Source organism: Papio anubis, chromosome 12 (assembly GCF_008728515.1).
Source record: "Papio anubis isolate 15944 chromosome 12, Panubis1.0, whole genome shotgun sequence".
NCBI classification, from domain to species: domain Eukaryota; kingdom Metazoa; phylum Chordata; class Mammalia; order Primates; family Cercopithecidae; genus Papio; species Papio anubis.
The window spans coordinates 22,206,734-22,225,421 of NC_044987.1; the positions used below are offsets into that span (position 1 = coordinate 22,206,734).

The window sequence follows — 18,688 nt, forward strand, 5'->3', positions numbered from 1 at the left end:
CTCTCTTTTTTTAAACCTTTAGTCTAGCTAAAGGTTTATCAATTTTGTTTATCTTTTCAAAAAACCAACTTCTCATTTTGTTGATCTTCTGTATTTTTTTGGCTCAATTTCACTTATTGCTTCTCTGATCTTTATTATTTCTTTCTTTCCACCTATTTTGGGTTTGGTTTGCTCTTGCTTTTCTAGCTCCTTGAGGTGCATTATTGGGTTGTTTCTTTGGAATATTTCTTTTCTGTTATAAGTGTTTTTGCTATAAACTTCCCTCTTAGTACTGCTTTTGCCATACCCTATAAATTTGGGTATGTTGTATTTCCATTTTCATTTGTTTCAAGAAATTTTTAAATTTCCTTCTTAATTTCTTCATTGACTCCTTGGTCATTAAGGAGCATGTTGTTTAATTCCATGTGTATACATATTTTCCAAGGTTCCTCTTGTTATTGATTTCTAGTTTTATTACATTATGTTCAGAGAAGATACTTTACCCCATCTCTACCAAAATGCAAAATTTAGCTGGGTGTGGTGGTGTGAACCTGAGTCCCAGCTGCCTAGGAGACTGAGGCAGGAGGATCACCTGAACCCAAGGAGGTCAAGGCTGAAGTGAGCTATGATTGTATCACTGCATTCCAGCCTGGGAGACAGTGAGACTTTGTCTCAAAAGAAAAAGGGCAGGATCGGGGAGGGGACAAAAAGCATTCTTAGTTTAAGAATAGGTTTTGCTTTAAAAATCATAGTACACTCACCAATTCTTGCTGAAATCAATAATTACACAAGAGACTAACAATACTAATAGCCTGTTGTAAATTGATCACAAGCCTTTTTAATAAAGCCCTTTTTTAAATTATACTTTAAGTTCTGGGATACATGTGCAGAATGTGCAGGTTTGTTACATAGGTATACATGCATCACGGTGGTTTGCTGCACCCATCAACCCATCATCTATATTAGGTATTTCTCCTAATGTTGTCCCTCCCCCTGCTCCCCGACAGGCCCCAGTGTGTGATGCTCCTCTCCCTTTGTCCATGTGTTCTCATTGTTCAACTCCTACTTATAAGTGAGAACATGCGGTGTTTGGTTTCCTGTTCCTGTGTTAGTTTGCTGAGAATGATAGTTCCTAGCTTCATCCATGTCCCTGCAAAGGACATGAACTCATTCTTTTTTATGGCCGCATAGTATTCCATGGTGTATATGTGCCAGATTTTCTTTATCTAGTCTATCATTGATGGGCATTTGAGTTGTTGGTTCCAAGTCTTTGCTATTGTAAATAGTGCTGAAATAAATATACGATAAAGCACATTATTTTTAGCCCTTATGTAATCAAAAAGCAGGTTCAGTCACATGCCACTTACAGAGTCCAGTTAACAAGAGCAAGGTCTGGTATAAAGAGACATTTGGGTGGGCGCGGCGGCTCATGCCTGTAATTCCAGTACTTTGGGAGGCCGAGGCAGGCGGATCACGAGGTCAGATTGAGACCATCCTGGCTAACACAGTGAAACCCCATCTCTACTAAAAATACAAAAAATTAGCTGGGCGTGGTAGTGAGTGCCTATAGTCCCAGTTACTCTAGAGGCTGAGGCAGGAGAATGGTGTGAACCTTGGAGGCGGAGCTTGCAGTGAGCCAAGATCACGCCACTGCACTCCAGCCTGGGCAACAGAGCAAGACTCCATCTTAAAAAAAAAAAAAAAAAAAAAGAGAGAGAAGTGACTTTTTATTCCAAAGCTAGCTTAGAGGAAGAAGTAAAGGCTCCTGCCTTTCAGGGTACCAATTCCCTTTTGGAACAGAAAGCAGGTGCTTTTAAAGGGGGACTTGGCACGTTAGATGAACTTGCCCTGTAGGGAGTGTCTGGTGAAGGGGAGGTAAAAGGTTATAATTGCATTTCTGAAGAGCTAAGTAGGAAGTTGGGAGCAGGGGGAAAGGAGAAAGAAAAAAGAACAAATAATAATAATTTTAAAAATAACTCTTTTTCTTAGACAAATGGGAGTACTCAGTTACACTAATATCCTATATAAGCAAGCATTATGCTTGAGGTAGGGGTGTTCCTCCTCTTGCTTTCTGAGGACACCCTATTCTTTAATAAGAGTAGTTTCTAATAAACCACCTTAACTTCACCAGACTCTGTGATCCACCCTGAATTCTTTTTCTGTGTGAGATCTGAGACCTCTTTCCAGTAACACACAGACATCAACCTGCTCTCAAATGAGGGTGGCATATGTTATATCCCACAATCTGCTTAAGTTGCATTTTTTTTCTTTTGCAAATACCATTTTCCCCTACAAGAATGGAGCCTTGACTCTCCTCCTTGTACTCTGGGAATTATTGAGGGTTATTATGGCAACAAATTACGAGGCCCATATTTGCTAGAAAATAAATATTGCCTCAGTGTTACCACAAATGAGGTCAGTTCCACATTCCACGAGGAATCCTGCTCTCGGGGCCAAACAGATAGAATGATAAAGAGCATTCTTTACAAAATGAGCTGAGGCTCTCCCTGCCTGGGACAAATCTATTCTCCAACAGCTGGGACAGAGACAGATACACGCAACCTTTATTGTTTACCCTGCTAAAAGGGAGGCCCCTTGTGTGGTCATGAGGACGGCCATTTACCAAAAGGGCTGGGATTTAGAGTTCTGGCTTATCTTTACCTAAATCAGTAGTTGAAGACTAAAACAAATTGTACCCACAAATAGCAATGGAAAATTACCAGGAAGATAAAGTTAGGCAGATAAACAGCTTTGAAGGAATACTTATGAAATGTTATTTTATGTTGTAGTGGTTGTTCTCTAAGCTGAACTGCATAAAGAATAACATATATCTGAATGATGCTCAAAACGTTTGGCATTAGACCAGATACAGTGGCTTATGTCTATCATCCCAGCACTTTGGCAGACCCAAGGGCAGGAGGATAAGTTTAATTGGGAGTTCAAGACTATCCCTGGGCAACATGTGTCTGCTTGTCTCTACTAAAATCTAATATCTATCTATCTATCTATCTATCTATCTAATCTATCTAACAATCTGTCTATCTATCTATCTATCTATCTATCTATCTATCTATCTATCTATCTATCTATCTTAAACCAGACTTGGTGGTACTGCCTTAGTCCCCAGCTATTGTCTCAAAATTTACCAAAATAGTTACCAGATTCAACCACTCCTTTAGAGATGGCAGTCACTCTGTAAATAATTCACTCTGTAAATAATTATTCACTCTGTAACTAATTATTCAGCACCTATTGTATGGCAGGCATTACACTAGGTCCTGGTGAGATAAGAGTGAACCAGACAGGGCTTCAGCCCTTGTGAAGTTGACACCTTCGTGGTTGGGATAGACAGTAAACTAGTGAAAAAGACAAAAGGAAGCAAATATACAAAACTTTAAAACTGCAAGAAAGAGGAGTATATGGTATTGTCCTAGAATACAACAGGGTTCTATCTACACCACTGGCCTGAGGAAGGCTTCTCCAAGATGGTGACATGTAAGCTGAGATCTGAAGAATGCTTAGGTTTTCTGCAGGGGATTTGGGGGAACAGCAGTTCAGGGAGAAGGGCAGTAAATGCAGAGCTCTTGAGATGGGAATGGAATTGGTGCATCTGAGGACTTCAGAGTAGGCTAATGTAACCAAAACATAGTGAAGGGCTTGAGGCTGGGAAGCAGGCAGTAACTGGATCCTATCAGGCTTAGTTAGACAGTGTGGGGAGTTTGGATTATATTCCAAAAGCAGGAGGAAGCTTTCAAGTGGTGATACAGGGGAGGGGAGTGACAAGATCTGATTTACTCTTTTAGAAAGATCCACAGGATTGTGGAAGAGAACTAAAGGGTAAGGCAGAGACCAGTTAAGAGGCCATGTCAGTCATCCAAGCAAGAAACAGTGGCAGTTTGGACTCTTGTGGTGGCATCAGAAATGAGAGACAGGGCCAGGCACGGTGGCTCACACCTGTAATCCCAGCACATTGGGAGGTCAAGGTGGGCAGATCACCTGAGATAAGGAATTCAAGACCAGCCTGGCCAACATGATGAAACCCCATCTCTAAAAATACAAAACTTAGCCAGGCATGGGTGGCACACAAGTGTAATCCCAGCAACTAGGGAGGGTGAGGCAAGAGAATCGCTTGAACCCAGGAGGCGGAAGCTGCAGTAAGTCAAGATCGCACCACTGCACTCCAGCCTGGGCAACAGAGCAAGACTCAGTCCCTGCCCCCTACCCCAAGAAAAAAAAGAAAAGAGAGACAGACAAAACCCATTATATATGTTGGAGGTAGAACCAGAACTTTCTGATAGATAAGATGTAACAGGTGGGAAGGGGAAGGAGTAGGTCAAAAAGAGTTCCCAGGTTTCTCACTTGAAAACATGAATGGGGCTGGGTGCAGTGGCTCGTGCCCATAATCCCAGCACTTTGGGAGGCCGAGGTGGGCAGATCACTTGAGGCCAGGAGTTCAAGACCAACCTGGCCAACATAGTGAAACCCCATCTCTACTAAAAATACAGAAACTAGTTGGGCATGGTAGCGGGCGCCTGTAATCCCAGTTACTCAGGAGGCTGAGGTATGAGAATCACTTGAACCCGGGAGGCAGAGGCTGCAGTGAGCCAAGATCACGCCACTGCACTCCAGCCTGGGCAACAGAATGAGACTCTGTCTTCAAAAATAAAAAAAAAAAAAGAATGGATGGTTGTGGCATTATTAGAAAAGACTGGCAGACGGACAGGTTTTGAAGGAGAAAGCAGAAATTCATGTTTGGAAATGTTAAGTTTGAGGTGTCCACAGGACAACCATCAGTGGCTTTATCTGTGGTCAAGTAAAATTTTTAATAGGTAAAAGACACACTAACCTCTTTATTTCTTCAGGTTGTTTATAGCCCGGTGCTTGCATCTATGAAGATACTTGTGAAAAGTGAAAAGGGTTTGAAAACTTGATTCAGATTATTATCACACTAACTTGAGAATTTTCACTGAATAATAAACTGGCTTGATGAGGACAAATATGGGCTTCAGTACTCAGTACTTGTTTCTTGGGCTTTTTTTTTTTTTTTTTTTTTTTGAGACAGTCTTGCCCTGTTGCCCTGGCTGGAGTGCAATGGAACAATTATGGCTCGCTGCAGCCTTGATCTCCCAGGCTCAATCAATCCCCCTACTGCAGCCTCCTGAATAGCTGGGACTACAGGTGCATGCCACCATGCCCAGCTACTTTTAGGGTTTTTGTTTTCATAGAGACTGAGTTTTGCCATTTGCCCAGGCTGGTCTCAAACTCCTGGGCTCAAGTGATCCACCCACCTAGGCCTCCCAAACATAGAGGGTTACAGGCATGAGCCACTGCGTCCTGCAGGGCTTCTTCAAGAATACAAGGCTTACAAGCCTGGGAGGTGCTTCTTTAGCCAAGAACTACAAAGAAAGGTGGGTAGGAAGAAGGACACTGTTCTATTTCTTTTTTAAAATTATTAATTCTTGGCCGGGCACAGTGGCTCATGCCTGTAATCCCAGCACTTTGGGAGGCTGAGGCGGGTGGATCACCTGAGGTCAGGAGTTCGAGACCAGCCTGGCCAACATGGTGAAACCCCATCTCTACTAAAAATACAAAAATTAGCTGGGTGTGGTGGCGGGCGCCTGTAATCCCAGCTACACAGGAGGCTGAGGCAGGAAAATCATCGCTTGAACCCAGGAGGCGGAGGTTACAGTGAGCCAAGATCACGCCACTGTACTCCAGCCTGGGTGACGAGCAAAACTCCATCTCAAAAAAAATATATTTATATATATATATAAATTCTTCTGTCTCAATGGTTGCAGAACACTGATGGAAATGAGTGAGTCAATTTTTGAAGAGAACCAACCGATGAGCTACTTGAAAGCGGAAATGCTGCTTTGAAAATCCTCCAGGGCAAGAACCACCTTCCCTTACTTTTGTGGCGACAGCAGTTCTCTCTGCAGCTATGTGGAGACTTTAACGGTGTTTATCTGGGACACTTTCCAGAAGTGTCTTGCAGCAGAACCTTGCTATAAAGTTAAATTGTGTGAAACTAACAATGATTTTTCTATGTGCAAGGGAGACTAGAAATATCCCAGACATAACAAAAGCAAAATGAGCACAATCTGTTTCCTATCTTTAAGATAGTTTCAATTCCAGAGGGAATTTAAAAGTTTGGAGTTTAAAAAGCCAAACAGATCATTTATCATAGGTCTAATGTATTAGTGGCCACATGTACACAATTGATCAAAGCATCCTGGCTATTTTTATAATCCGCTGGTAGTTCCTACATCAATTGAGGTGATACAAATGATCGCTCAGCTCTGGTCGTTATGTTCACAGAGATATGGTGGTATTTTTTAACTTCTCACCTTAGAATTGGTTTTAACTTCAAGAGTTATGCTTCCAAGTTTTCTATACTCCTCTACCACCCACAAACTCCACAATTCCCACTGTAAACAACAGCTGCTGCTCTGACATTTCACTCCTGTGAAATGAAATGTGCTTTACTTCCCTGGCATCAAAAAGGGCATGATATATACTCCTTGCCTACCTCTCCACTCTTATCACCTGATATCTCCACATCAAAATGTGCACATTAGCAATATATGTCTAATCCCCTCTCCCTGAGTATGGACTGGATGGAGTCACTTGCTTCAAAGGAGCAAAATACAGAAAAAGTGATTCGCTTACAAATGACTGTGTCTTCGATCATGGTGGCACTCTCCCTTACCCTCTTACCTGCTCTGCTGAAGCAGGCCGTCATGTTGGGAGATGCTCTGTGAAGAGGCCTACACAGCAAGAAACAGAGGGAGGAACTGAGGCCTCAGTCCAACCACCAAGTATGGGAGTGAGCTGGGAGGCGGATCCTTCCTGGTCAAGCCCTGAGATGACTGCAGTCTTATGAGTGACTCTGAGCCAGAGGTGGCCTTCTGGTGTGCAGAACTGAGATAATAAATGTGTGCTGTTTTAAGCCACTATGTTTGGGAGTAATTTGTTATGCAGCAGTAGGTAACTAATACATTCACCCAGCAGGGTGGTTATGAGGATGAAATGAGGTCATATAAGAAGTATTTAGCAAAATGCCTGACACCATAGTGGGCACTGCACAATTAGCTCTATTCTCCTTCTTCCATCTATTTCCACTGCCACCCCCACGGTCCAGGCACCCATCGCTTCACGTCTAGATTCCTGCAACAGTTTTGCAAATAGTTTCCTCACTTTCCTTTGTCCACCTGGTTATCTTCTTTAAAACACAAATAGCTTGCTATTCCTCAAAAGATAAAGACTGATTGACATTCAAGGCCGTCCAGGCTGTCTCCAACCTGTATTTCCAAGTTCCTTTCTCATTACACTCTCACACCTCACTACCACTCTACTAAGATCAATATATTCGCTATTACCCAAATATATTTTGTATATTCCCACCCTAGTAACTGTGCTAATGAAATTTTACCCATTCAGTATTCATTCTCTCTTTTCTCCTGAGTTCCAAACCACCACTCTCCCTACCCCATCACTGAAAGTACCATTCCTCATCACTAAGCTTTTCCAAACCTCATCACCCCATGATGATTTTTTCCTTCTCTACATTAAGAATATTTACTTATTTGGCATGTAGGAACAAAAGTTCTCTTGAAGCAACTCATGAACAAATACCTAGAGTGTTAATGTTACTGTGAACAATGTTTTTCTAATATGGTATCAGATCTGCAAAATTCCGCATTAAAAAAAAAAAAATGTGGCCAGGCACAGTGGCTCACACCTGTAATCCCAGCACTTTGGGAGGCCGAGGTAGGTGGATCACTTGACGTCAGGAGTTCAAGACCAGCCTGGCCAACATGGTGAAATCTCGTCTCTACCAAAAAATACAAAAATTAGCCAGGCGGGGTGGTGTGCTCCTGTAGTCCCAGCTACTGAGGAGGATGAGGCACAAGAATCACTTGAATCCAGGAAGCAGAGGTTGCAGTCAGCTGAGATTGTACCACTGCACTCTAGCCTGGGCAACAGAGTGAAACGCTGTCTCAAAAAATAAATAAATAAATAAAAATAGAAATAAAAAATGCAAGCAGAAGTCGTGCCTCTTTTTCATGACACCTCAGAGGCGATCAGCTGCTTCAAGATGCTTCAGTGATGAGGTAGGGAGAAAGGTGGTTTGGAACTCAGGAGAAAACAGGGAAGGAATACTGAATGGGTAAAATTTCAAGATAAAAAGCAAACCATGCTTTTTATGAGAAGCGTATGGCCACAGAAGTTGCTCCTGGCGCTCTGGGTAAACACTGGAAGGGTTATGCAGTCTGAATCAGTGGTGGGAACAAGGTTTCCTCATGAAGCAGGATGTCTTGACCCATGGCCATGTCTGCCTGCTGCTGGGTAAGGGGCATTCCTGTTATAGACCCGGGAGAACTGGAGAAAGAAAGCAATAATCTGTTCAAGTGTGCATTGTGGATGCCAATCCGAGCATTCTCAAATTGGTTATTGTTAAAAAAAAAAAGGAGAGAAGGGGCCAGGCGCGGTGGCTCATGCCTGTAATCCCAGAACGTTGGGAAGCCAAGGCGGGCAGATCACAAGGTCAGGAGATCGATACCATCCTGGCTAAAATGGTGAAACACTGTCTTTACTAAAAATACAAAAAATTAGCCGGGCATGGTGGTGGGCGCCTGTGGTCCCAGTTACTCGGGAGGCTGAGGCAGGAGTATGGGGTGAATCTGGGAGGTGGAGCCTGCAGTGAGCCGAGACTGCACCATTGTACTCTGGCCTGGGCGACAGAGCAAGACTCCATCTCAAAATAAATAGATAGATAGATAAATAAATAAGGAGAGAAGGATATTCCTGGGCTGATCCTATGGTGTCTCATCTCCTGGGGCCCAAGATCTAGCAGAATCCGCAAACTTTTCAATCTCTCTCAAGAAGATGATGTCTGCCAGTATGTCATAAGCAAGCACTTAAACAAAGAAGGTAAGAAACCTAGGACCAAAGTACCCAAGATTCAGCATCTTGTTCCTCCACGTGTCCTGCAGCACAAACGCCAGCATATTGCTCTGAAGAAACAGTGTATTAAGAAAAATAAGGAAGAGGCTCCAGAATATGCTAAACTTTTGGCCAAGAGAATGAAGGAGGCTAAAGAAGAGTGCCAGGAACAGACTGCCGAGAGACACAGACTGTCCTCACTGCGAGCCTCTACTTCTCAGTCTGAATCCAGTCAAAAATAAGATTTTTGGCCGGGCACAATGGCTCACGCCTGTAATCCCAGCACTTTGGGAGGCTGAAACAGGGGGATCACGAGGTCAGGAGATTGAGACCATCCTGGCCAAAATAGCGAAACCCCATCTCTACTATAATACAAAAAATTAGACGGGCATGGTGGTGCGTGCCTGTAGTCCCAGCTACTCAGGAGGCTGAGGCAGGGGAATTTTTTGAACCTGGGAGGTGAAGGTTGCAGTAAGCCGAGATCACGCCACTGTGCTCCAGCCTGGTGACAGAGCAAGACTTGGTCTCAAAAGAAAAAAAAAAAAAATTAAATTGAGTAACAAATAAGTAAGATCAGACTCTCAAAAAATCTGGAAATATTCAAATTGTCCCTTTTCAGAGCCTGTGTTTCAGAGTCAGAAATAACCTGAATGTTAAACATCCAGTTTGCAATTTATTTGCTGAATGATCTAAAGCAAAGAGCTTAAACTCGCTCAACTTTAATTATCTCACCAACAGAATGAGAATACCAGCTTGCAGGGTATTTGTGTGAATTAAAACATAAAGTGCCTTCATAAATAATAGCGATCTGCCTTTCAGGTAATCAATACAAAACATCCTACATATAGAACATTCAAATTGATAACTAAAATACATTAAATATAATTGAGTGGCCATTTGCATTACTGTCAAACTTTGTATTTCTGCAATCACTAAAAAAGACCACTCTTTGCAAATTTTTCTAGAACAGTAATCACTGCAAAAGCCCTTTTACTATTTTCAGGCAACAACATTCTGGGAATTCATTGTATGCTAGTTGCTATGTGGAGAGAAAATCAGAACCCTGCATTTAAGAAATTTAGAGTACAAACAAGAACACAGAACGTCTTTTGTGCAAAGTAAGCAAATACTTTCTTGTGGATTTAGTCACGAGGAAAAGATCCCAGAGAAGAATGCCAAGAATATCGTAAGTTTAAAATCAGAACAAAATGGGATCAATTAGGAAAAACTACATACAGGAAATACTTTATATGGTAGTTGATCCTTTGTATGCTGACTGTAGAGTTTAAAATATATGATAATTCTGCAGTCTTCTGAGTTAAAATTATTCAAGTGCCCATAAGGTTCAGAAATTCAGATGAATACAGTGAATAAATAATTTGCTGATATTCCATGATATGTTTAATGTGTTGTTCCTCACTAGCAATTCATAATTCAATACGCTGTGCAAAATTGTAATAAACGATGTGCTCTAAAGCAGCATTTCCATCAATCTTTGTACATGTATCCACAACACATTGCCTCAGATGATTTTTCACTGAATCCACTTTTGCCTTCAGCACACCCAACAAGTAGTAATCAAGAGAGTTCAATCTATTAAAAATATATATAGTCTCCAGACTTTGTGGTCACTTGAATTTTATTTCTTATAAGATTCACATACTCGAAGTCATATAAGCATTTTAACCATGTATATTATACCAAGTAAAAATGAATACTAAAAATGAGATAATGGAGAAAACAACAAAATTAGATTTCTTTTGCTTTCAAATAATTCCACACCAAAACATTTTGCTGGAAATGAAGTGATTTTTAATTTATAAATAAAAGACTCTCTAAATGATTTTCAGAATATATTACAAGTTTAGTTTTAAATAGACATATTTATAACAGGTCTTACAATGATTTCAATAAATAGGGACTCCAGAGCACAATGTGGAGGTACAACAATCACGTGTTGACCTCTTAATATTCCAAGGGGATCAAAATCTTTTTCAAACACAGAAGGAAATTGGGCTTTGTACAGTGCTAACCCCTAATAGCTATTCTCCTTTATAAACTACAATATTATTGTCAGTTTCATATACTTTTACTTTATAAAGAACTCCTACAGGAAGAACTTTCTGGAGGCTGTCCCAGATATAAACAGCTACATTTTCAGTCGTGCTATAGGAAAACAAACAAACAAACAAAAACTCAAAATGCAAACAATAAAATTTCATGTTTAATATTTATAGAGAATAGAAATTCTAGTTTTGAAAGATTTAATTAAAACTTCAGAAATCACACAACAATCAAATATTCAAATCAATTCTTGTTTTACAATCTATATAAAGCAAGATATAGTGCCACCCACCTCACCACATCTGCAAAGTATGGCACATCCATATCCAGATTCTTATGATCAAGGGGCTGCATAATCGCCTCCTAGAGACAAAACCAAGGGAAAATATCATTGGCTCCATGTATGACTCAAATTCCAAATTGTTACACTTATGCCTCTAAACCTCACCTTATCACTTAGCCACTAACTAAATACTTGTAAGTACTAGATTTGAGTCTTACAAAGCAACCTTACAAAATTTTAAGTTGTGAAATAAAGTCAGGCCCAGCTGTTGGTAATGATTAGGAACCCTTGTTACTGAAAAAAAAGAGGTGAGAAACCAAAACACAGAGAATCCTGGAGCTTTCTCGCAATACAAGCCACTGTAATTCAGAATTCAGTTTAGCACTCTGGGAATCCTGTCCAAAGAGTTAGCACCAATATTTTTCCATAACACTGTTACACCTACGGAACAATGCCACAATATCATGGACAAAGATCCAGTGACTACTACATTTTATAAAGCAGATCTGACCGAAATTATGTAAGCAGTTCTAAATTTCTGCTAGGAGGAGTAATTTAAGAATGGTTTTGGGCTCACAGAAGGAAAAGTACAAATATGTAAAGACTATTACTCCCTAATGTTCATGTATATTAACATAATGTTTTTCCTCATCATCAGCAAGGATTAAATCGCCTTATTCTTTCTTTGCTTTTTGCTTTTAGCTATTGCAAAAAATCTAGCATTTGTGAAAAAAAATCTAATTTTCCATATGGTGTAGTTTCAAGAAGGGTACATTAATAACAGCAATAGCAATCATTTCTTGAGAAAAACTAGAATCATACAAAAAGAGTAAGTCCTAGATCAAACGGTTGTTGAAACAGATCCAATGAAGGGATGTTCCACATGAATAGCAAGAAAATAGGTATCTTTGCTTCATCTTCAATCCCAGTTCCAGTCCCAATTTCTCCAGTAAAGCCTCTTATGCCGGACTTTTTGTTTTCTTTTGTTTTGTTTTTAGAGACAGGGTCCCTGTCATCCAGGCTGGAGTACAAGTGGCACAATCATAGCTCACTGCAGCCTTGAACTCCTGGGCTCAAGCAATCCTCTCCCCATGGTAGGGTTCTAAGTTCACTCTATATGCCACGATGAGTCACTTTCACTGATGAAAGTGTGTGGTGTCCTTCAGGCACACAAAAGCAGAAAACAGCACAGGGAACCCCTCCTCCAGTATTCAGTCATATGTTGAGGGCTTTTATGTTGCTTTCTTATCTCTTTCCTTTCTTTCTTTTCTCTTTCTTTTCTTTTCCTTTCTCTTTTTCTTTCTTTTTCTTTCTTTCCCCTCCCCTCTAATCTCCTCCCCTCCCCTCTACTCTCCTCTCTTTTCCTCTTCTCCTGTCTCTGTCTCTCTCTCTCTCCCCCATGGCCCCCCCAACCCCTGCCCCATAAATGCATGCAGGCCCTATCTCTATAACTTTCCTAAAGTACTTTGAGCACAGTGCTGTTTCTTCATTCACTCATTCTTTTCCTCATTTATGAAATCAACAGTTATTTAACAATTACTATTCTTCACCTCCTAGAAAAAGTAATGTATACACTCTGTGGGCTACATCTCATTCATCTTTGTATACTTAGCTCACAAACTGATGCAAAGTAGACAAATTTGTTGAATATATGAATAATGTGAAAGAAGTAAACACCACTAATAACATCATTTTAACAAAGCAAATGTCAAATTTCAGAACAAAACGAAGCTGCAAGTGCAATGACGGCATAATAACCAGCTGGATGGAAAGAAATCTACTCCCAACTTTGCAAATAACCAGCCACACAATCTGCGGCAAGTCCGTTAACTGTTCAGCATCTCTCAATCTTAATCTACGGATTGAAGAAGTTGGTTTGAATAATCTCCAAAGTCTCTTACAAAGCAAGAATTCTATAATGATATAATCAGTTAAGTTCTTCACTGAACCCCTTGTGTGTTATCTCTATGATGTACTGCTGTGGTGGGTTTATAATAAATCTAGAGTGAATAACATGGTGTGGTATCTAAATCTATGATCAAAAGTACAAGGAATATTCAGAGAGGGAAGAGAAAGCTCCAAGGAGAAGGCTCATGCCTGTAATTCCAGCACTTTGGGAGGTCAAGGCAGGACGCATTTGAGACCAGCCTAAACAACATAGTGAGACCCCTACCTCTACAAAAAGAAAAATTTGCATTGGCTCTGTGCCTATTAAAAAAAAAAAGTAAGTCTCAAGGAGAAAGCTATGTCTTAAAAGAAATGGAGAATTTGTTAACTGAAGGAAATCAGGATATTCCAACAAGGAATACAAGGTAAGCATGTTATATTTCCTCCCATCGCTGTAACACAACTGTGACTAATTTCCATTAAGTCACCAAAACACCTTTAGAGGCCATGCGAGTAGTTCCTCCAACTATACCCCAACACCCACATCCAATTCTACTCACAGAGTCATGGAGCCTTAGGATATAACTGGTTGGGGAGGTAGATAGGGGGCCACCAAATATTATACTTAGAGAATAGCACATAATAAGCACCCAACATGCCATTACCTCCATATATTTTTTGAGATCAGCCAAATTCATAACCATTCCCGTAGCAGGGTCAATCTAAAGAATAAACAAAGGTGAATATTACTCTCATAGGCTCTCCATATTAAACAGCTGGCAAATTATTAAAGGCAGTACAGTATGCAGAGACTGTGCCCACATTTGCCTTCATCCCAGAGATAATCACTGACCTCAGCATGGAAGCACCATGTACTTCAAGCATCCTTTTCATTGTATAGCCCTTCTACCTGTCCACACACAGCACATTAAAGACAACACTTTGGTAGAGGAGAGGCCTGGAATGGCAGCAGTTCACCACACACACATATACAAGGGCCAACAATGAGCAATACTGACTGGAACAGTTTTCAACACAGAATCCACCACACTGGCTGAAAGAGAGCCCAGCAATCTGAAAAAACCACACAAATATTTTCTGCACATACCTCTCCATGTACTGTCACCACAACTATGGAAAGGAAACAAAATACCAAAAAAACAGTATGACTTTCAACAGATTAACATCCAAGCACAAGTTAGCAACATACAAGCACAAGTTGGCAACATAAATTATTAGATCTGTCCCCAAAAGCCATACTTAAATATTTACCCCAAAACATTTGTTGTTTTAGTTAAGATTTTTTTTTTTTTTAAATCAACCAAAGCAAGACGCAAGCAAGACAAAGGAGCTTAGTTAGGAACTTTGGCTAAGCAGAGGCACTCAGCCAAGGCTGAAAAGGGTGTAAATTCTGCTTATAATGTTAATGCACTAGGGAGCATCAAGATGCTGCTCAATCTCTGCCTGTAGAATTAGAAACTGTACTTGTAGGTGTCCAGCTACACAGCAAGCTGGTCCAATACTGAACAGTACCTTTCTGAACAAGCAATACTACTGGGCCTTAAATTCTTATCCCCTGCTCACGTGAATGTATACAAAGTCTAAAGTAATGCTTTGTAAATTAAAAAGTGCTTGTGAAAAGCATTTGAAAACTCTTGGCCAGGCGTGGTGGCTCATGACTGTAATCCCAGCATTTTGGGAGGCCGAGGCGGGAGGATAACCTGAGGTCTGGAGTTTGAGAGCAACCTGGCCAACATGGTGAAACCCCATCTCTACGAAAAATACAAAAATTAGCCAGGCGTAGCGGTGGGCAACTGTAATCCCAGTTACTCGGGAGGCTGAGGCTGAAGAATCGCTAGAACCTGGGAGGTGGAGGTTGTAGTGAGCAGACATCACGCCATTGCACTCCAGCCTGAGCAAAAAGAACGCAACTCCGTCTCAAAAAAAAAAAAAGAAAAGGAAAAAAAAATCTTCATCAGTGCTTTACACATTAATAACTTTTACGAATGTATGTATTTTAGTTCTATACAAATACCATTAGGTATTACGTGATAAGTAAGTACACTGAGACTGAGATACCATAGATTAAGGAAGAGGCAGTAGCTAAACCAGTAATCCTAATCTGACACCTTGTCTGGTCTTTTTTTATGCCACCACCACACACTGTTTTATACTCTATGGCTTATGTAGCTGTTTTTTAAGGCAGGCTGTACCTCAAAGAATCAAGTCTCTTATCTTTGGACAAATTACCTACTTTCTTGGAACACTGCTGGCAAAGCTTTAGACCAAACCTATTTTTCTGCCATATATTACATTCCTAGGCAACATTCTCGTTTTGTCAGTCATTATTTACTCAAAGAATAAAATCTAATTTTATCATTAGCCTCAGCCACACCTAATCAGAAAGAAATTTATTGTGTACTCTAGGACAAAGAAAAATGCTTTAAACCATTCATTGTTTTGGTCTGTTTGTAAGAGTTGACAATTTTAAGGTAAAACTTAACACACATCTAACCAAGACAACAGATCCTTTCATTCTGAACTCCCATTAAACTTCTCATTCAAAGCTGAAAGCATCCACACTGTGTCCGTAAGTTTTCCCATTCATTGTGTCTACATTTGCTGAATACTCTTTCATCCTTATTGAAGGGCTGAAATGTCATCAGTTTTTCTCTCACCTTTATAATTGTGCCCATGGCCATTTGGATTGCTGCATTTCCCAAACAGTTTCAAGTTTTCTTCATCACTCAGAAATTTACTAACCAAAAAAAAAAAAAAAAAGGTCAGCATGACACAAGTATCACATCCAAACCCCCTTCTCTGTTCCTTATATTTATTATTTGCTCTGATCTTTGAAAAGTCTCCCAATTTGTTATTACTTTAGCTCACCAAACGGGGAGTCAGAAATCATGTTGATTTTTATTACTCATGTATATGTCAGAAACCATGGCATATTCCCTAATTACAAGACTGTACCATACAAATTAGCACAAACAAACCTTAACTTCAAGCCCCTTGTTCCACAGCAGCTGATCTGCTCATGGGACTTCCGCTTTTCAATTCAACATTACTGAGTGCCTACAATGTATCAGGCAAGTGCTGAATGAAATAACAGCATATAATGATAAACATAGATGGTGATCCGCAAAGTGGCTTACTATCTCATTTCTCTCAGAAGCTAAACTACTCATCCAGAAAAAAAAAAAATTTTTTTTAATTACATGACCTGGGAAGTCTCCTATTTAACAATCTTGCTTTATGCTATGTCTCAATGACTGCCTCATGAGAACTTTACCAATCTGTTGAGGAATATTCAAAGCAGGTGAATTTTTAAAATTACAATCTTTGACTGTTGTCTCAGACAGAAACCAAATTGCTTAATGAATGTTTACACTTATACACATCCATTCAATTTTGCATCCTCTATGAGGCCTTACCACCCTCAGGTGTTTATGCCTCTTATTATACAACCCCTTTCTTTTTGAGATCCTCTTTATAAGATTCCCCCCAATGTAGTTTGGATGTTTGTCCCCTCCAAATCTCATGTTGAAATGTGATCCCCAATGTTGGAGGTGGGGCCTAGTGGGAGATGTTTGACTCATGGGGGTGGATCCCTTATGAACGGCTTGGTGCCCTCCCTGAAGCAATGAGTGAGTTCTGGCTCTATTAGTTAATGGGCGAGCTGGTCGTTAAAAAGAGCCGGGCACCTCCCCTCCTCTCTCTTGCTCCCTCACTTGCACTGTGAGTTGCCTGTTTGCTCCCCCTTCGCCTTCCACCACAAGTGGAAGCTCCCTGAGGCCTCAACAGAAGCAGATGCTGGTGCCATGCTTCTTGTACAGCCTGCAGAACCAAATAAACCTTTTTTCTTTACAAAACACCAGTCTCAGTATTCCTTTACGGCAATGTAAAATGGAATAACACACCCCCACTTTCTCCTGCTCAGCCACTTCTTGTATTTAAAGTGCTAAAGTCTTTTGCACAAAATTCTCTCAGTGTACCCTCCACAAAATAGGCCAGATTGGAAACCCCATACAAGACCCCTGATGCATCCGTTACCTAGCACAAGCCCTGACAACCAAGAAACAAATCCTCGTTTAGCGAATGGAGGGATGAATCCCGTTAGGTAGCAATGGTCATCCTCATTTCACAGACGACGATACGGAAGGCCAGAGAGTGGAGCTTGTTAGTGAGTGGTAAAACTCCTCAAAATCAACTCTTCAGGGCATGCAAGCGGTATGTACGATCGGGTTTCAAATCCCAACTATGCTGCTTGCTTCGGAAACTGAACGTCTGGGCTCGTTGTTTTTTTTTTTTTTTTTTTTTCTCTCTCCTAGCCACTAGACCACCAGGGACTGGGTTCATTCTGTCTTTGGTTAAAAAGGCGCTAAAACTTGCCTTGTAATTACATTAGATATGGTCGCCAATGCTCCTGGCATACAAGATTAGCTAACATTTATTGGGTGTCTACGCCGCGGCAGGTACTGTGTAACATAGGTGAGTTTAACACTGCTGAGCTTCACAACAACCCTGTGGCGTACACCAAGGGACTCCTAGGGGCAGAGACGTTTCTTCGAGTCGCAGAGTCGGACGTGGGCCCCACACTCAGACGTGGGCCATCGCCCTCCGCAGTCGGCTCCGTTAACCACCAAGCTCCCCGACTCCTCCAGGGCTGGGGCCACTCCAGCCGCCATCGCGATGCTCGGGGCCGACCGAAGACCAGCGAACGCGACCAACGCGCGCCGCCCTCCGTACTCAGCGTCGCCCCAGAAGCCCCGGCGCCCCTCTCGAGGCCGACGTCAGCACGACCCCAGCCCCGCCCCGGTGACGTTCCGGGGCCCGGGGCCCGCCGCCCAGCGCTGCACCTGTGTGCACACTCTACCTGTACAATCGGTGGCTCGCGCTGAAGGAGATGCGGCGGGACACTTGCGCCTGGCGGCGACGGCCGCCACCTGCCGTGCTCATCTTCCCGGCGCTGTCTGCACTACTCGACCAGCACGTCCTCCCGCCGCGCGGCCGGTGCCTCCTCCCACCGCGGCTGCGCAGTGCGCTTCGGCGCGCTCCTGGGAAGCGCGGCTCCGCTTCCGCTCCGGACAATCCCGGCCTCTGGAGACCGTTAGGGGTGTCTCGCGGCTGTTTGAATCTCTTTGGAGAACAAGAGTTCGGACACCTAAGCATACCCTGAAGCGGTCAGGGTGGGTGGGGACACGGTGTCCTTGATCAGTTTGCCCCGCCTGAGGTCACGCCACGTAGTTAGGGCCCGTCTGGGCACACTTTGGGTACTGAGTGACCTCTCTGAGCCTCCCCTCCCACTCTCTCCTGTAAAGCTCCAGTGGCTGGTGACTCTATCGCATGAGCCCCACGGCCACAGTCCGCTTTATAGACCAAAAGGAGCAGGAATTGAGCCAGGCGGGCGTGGTGGCGCACTCCTGTAGCCCCAGCTATTGGGAAGGAGAGGGATCCCCTCAGCCTAGGAGTCCAACCCGGGCAATGGAGAAAGACCCTCCTTTCTTTTTCTTTTCTTTATTATTA

General features: G+C 42.0%; 1 protein-coding gene across 7 annotated transcripts in view; it reads right to left on the reverse strand.

Moving 5' to 3' along the window:
- The window catches only part of PTS (6-pyruvoyltetrahydropterin synthase), a 114,047-nt gene extending 95,359 nt beyond the window's left edge, over positions 1–18,688 (reverse strand). For 6 of the 7 annotated variants that reach the window (XR_004177349.1, XR_004177348.1, XR_004177347.1 and 3 more), the window contains exons 1-5: positions 18,039–18,688; positions 15,838–15,917; positions 14,268–14,290; positions 13,825–13,881; positions 11,282–11,352 (exon numbers count right to left, since the gene is read on the reverse strand). Coding sequence is in view for 3 of the 7 variants with exons in the window: in XM_031652961.1 (XP_031508821.1) it covers positions 11,282–11,352; positions 13,825–13,881; positions 14,268–14,290; positions 15,838–15,917; positions 18,039–18,334 (527 nt within the window). In the remaining 4 variants the exon portion in view is untranslated. Of the gene's footprint in view, positions 1–10,551; positions 11,092–11,281; positions 11,353–13,824; positions 13,882–14,267; positions 14,291–15,837; positions 15,918–18,038 lie in introns of those variants that run through there. The other variant, XM_003910712.4, reaches the window with a different exon arrangement.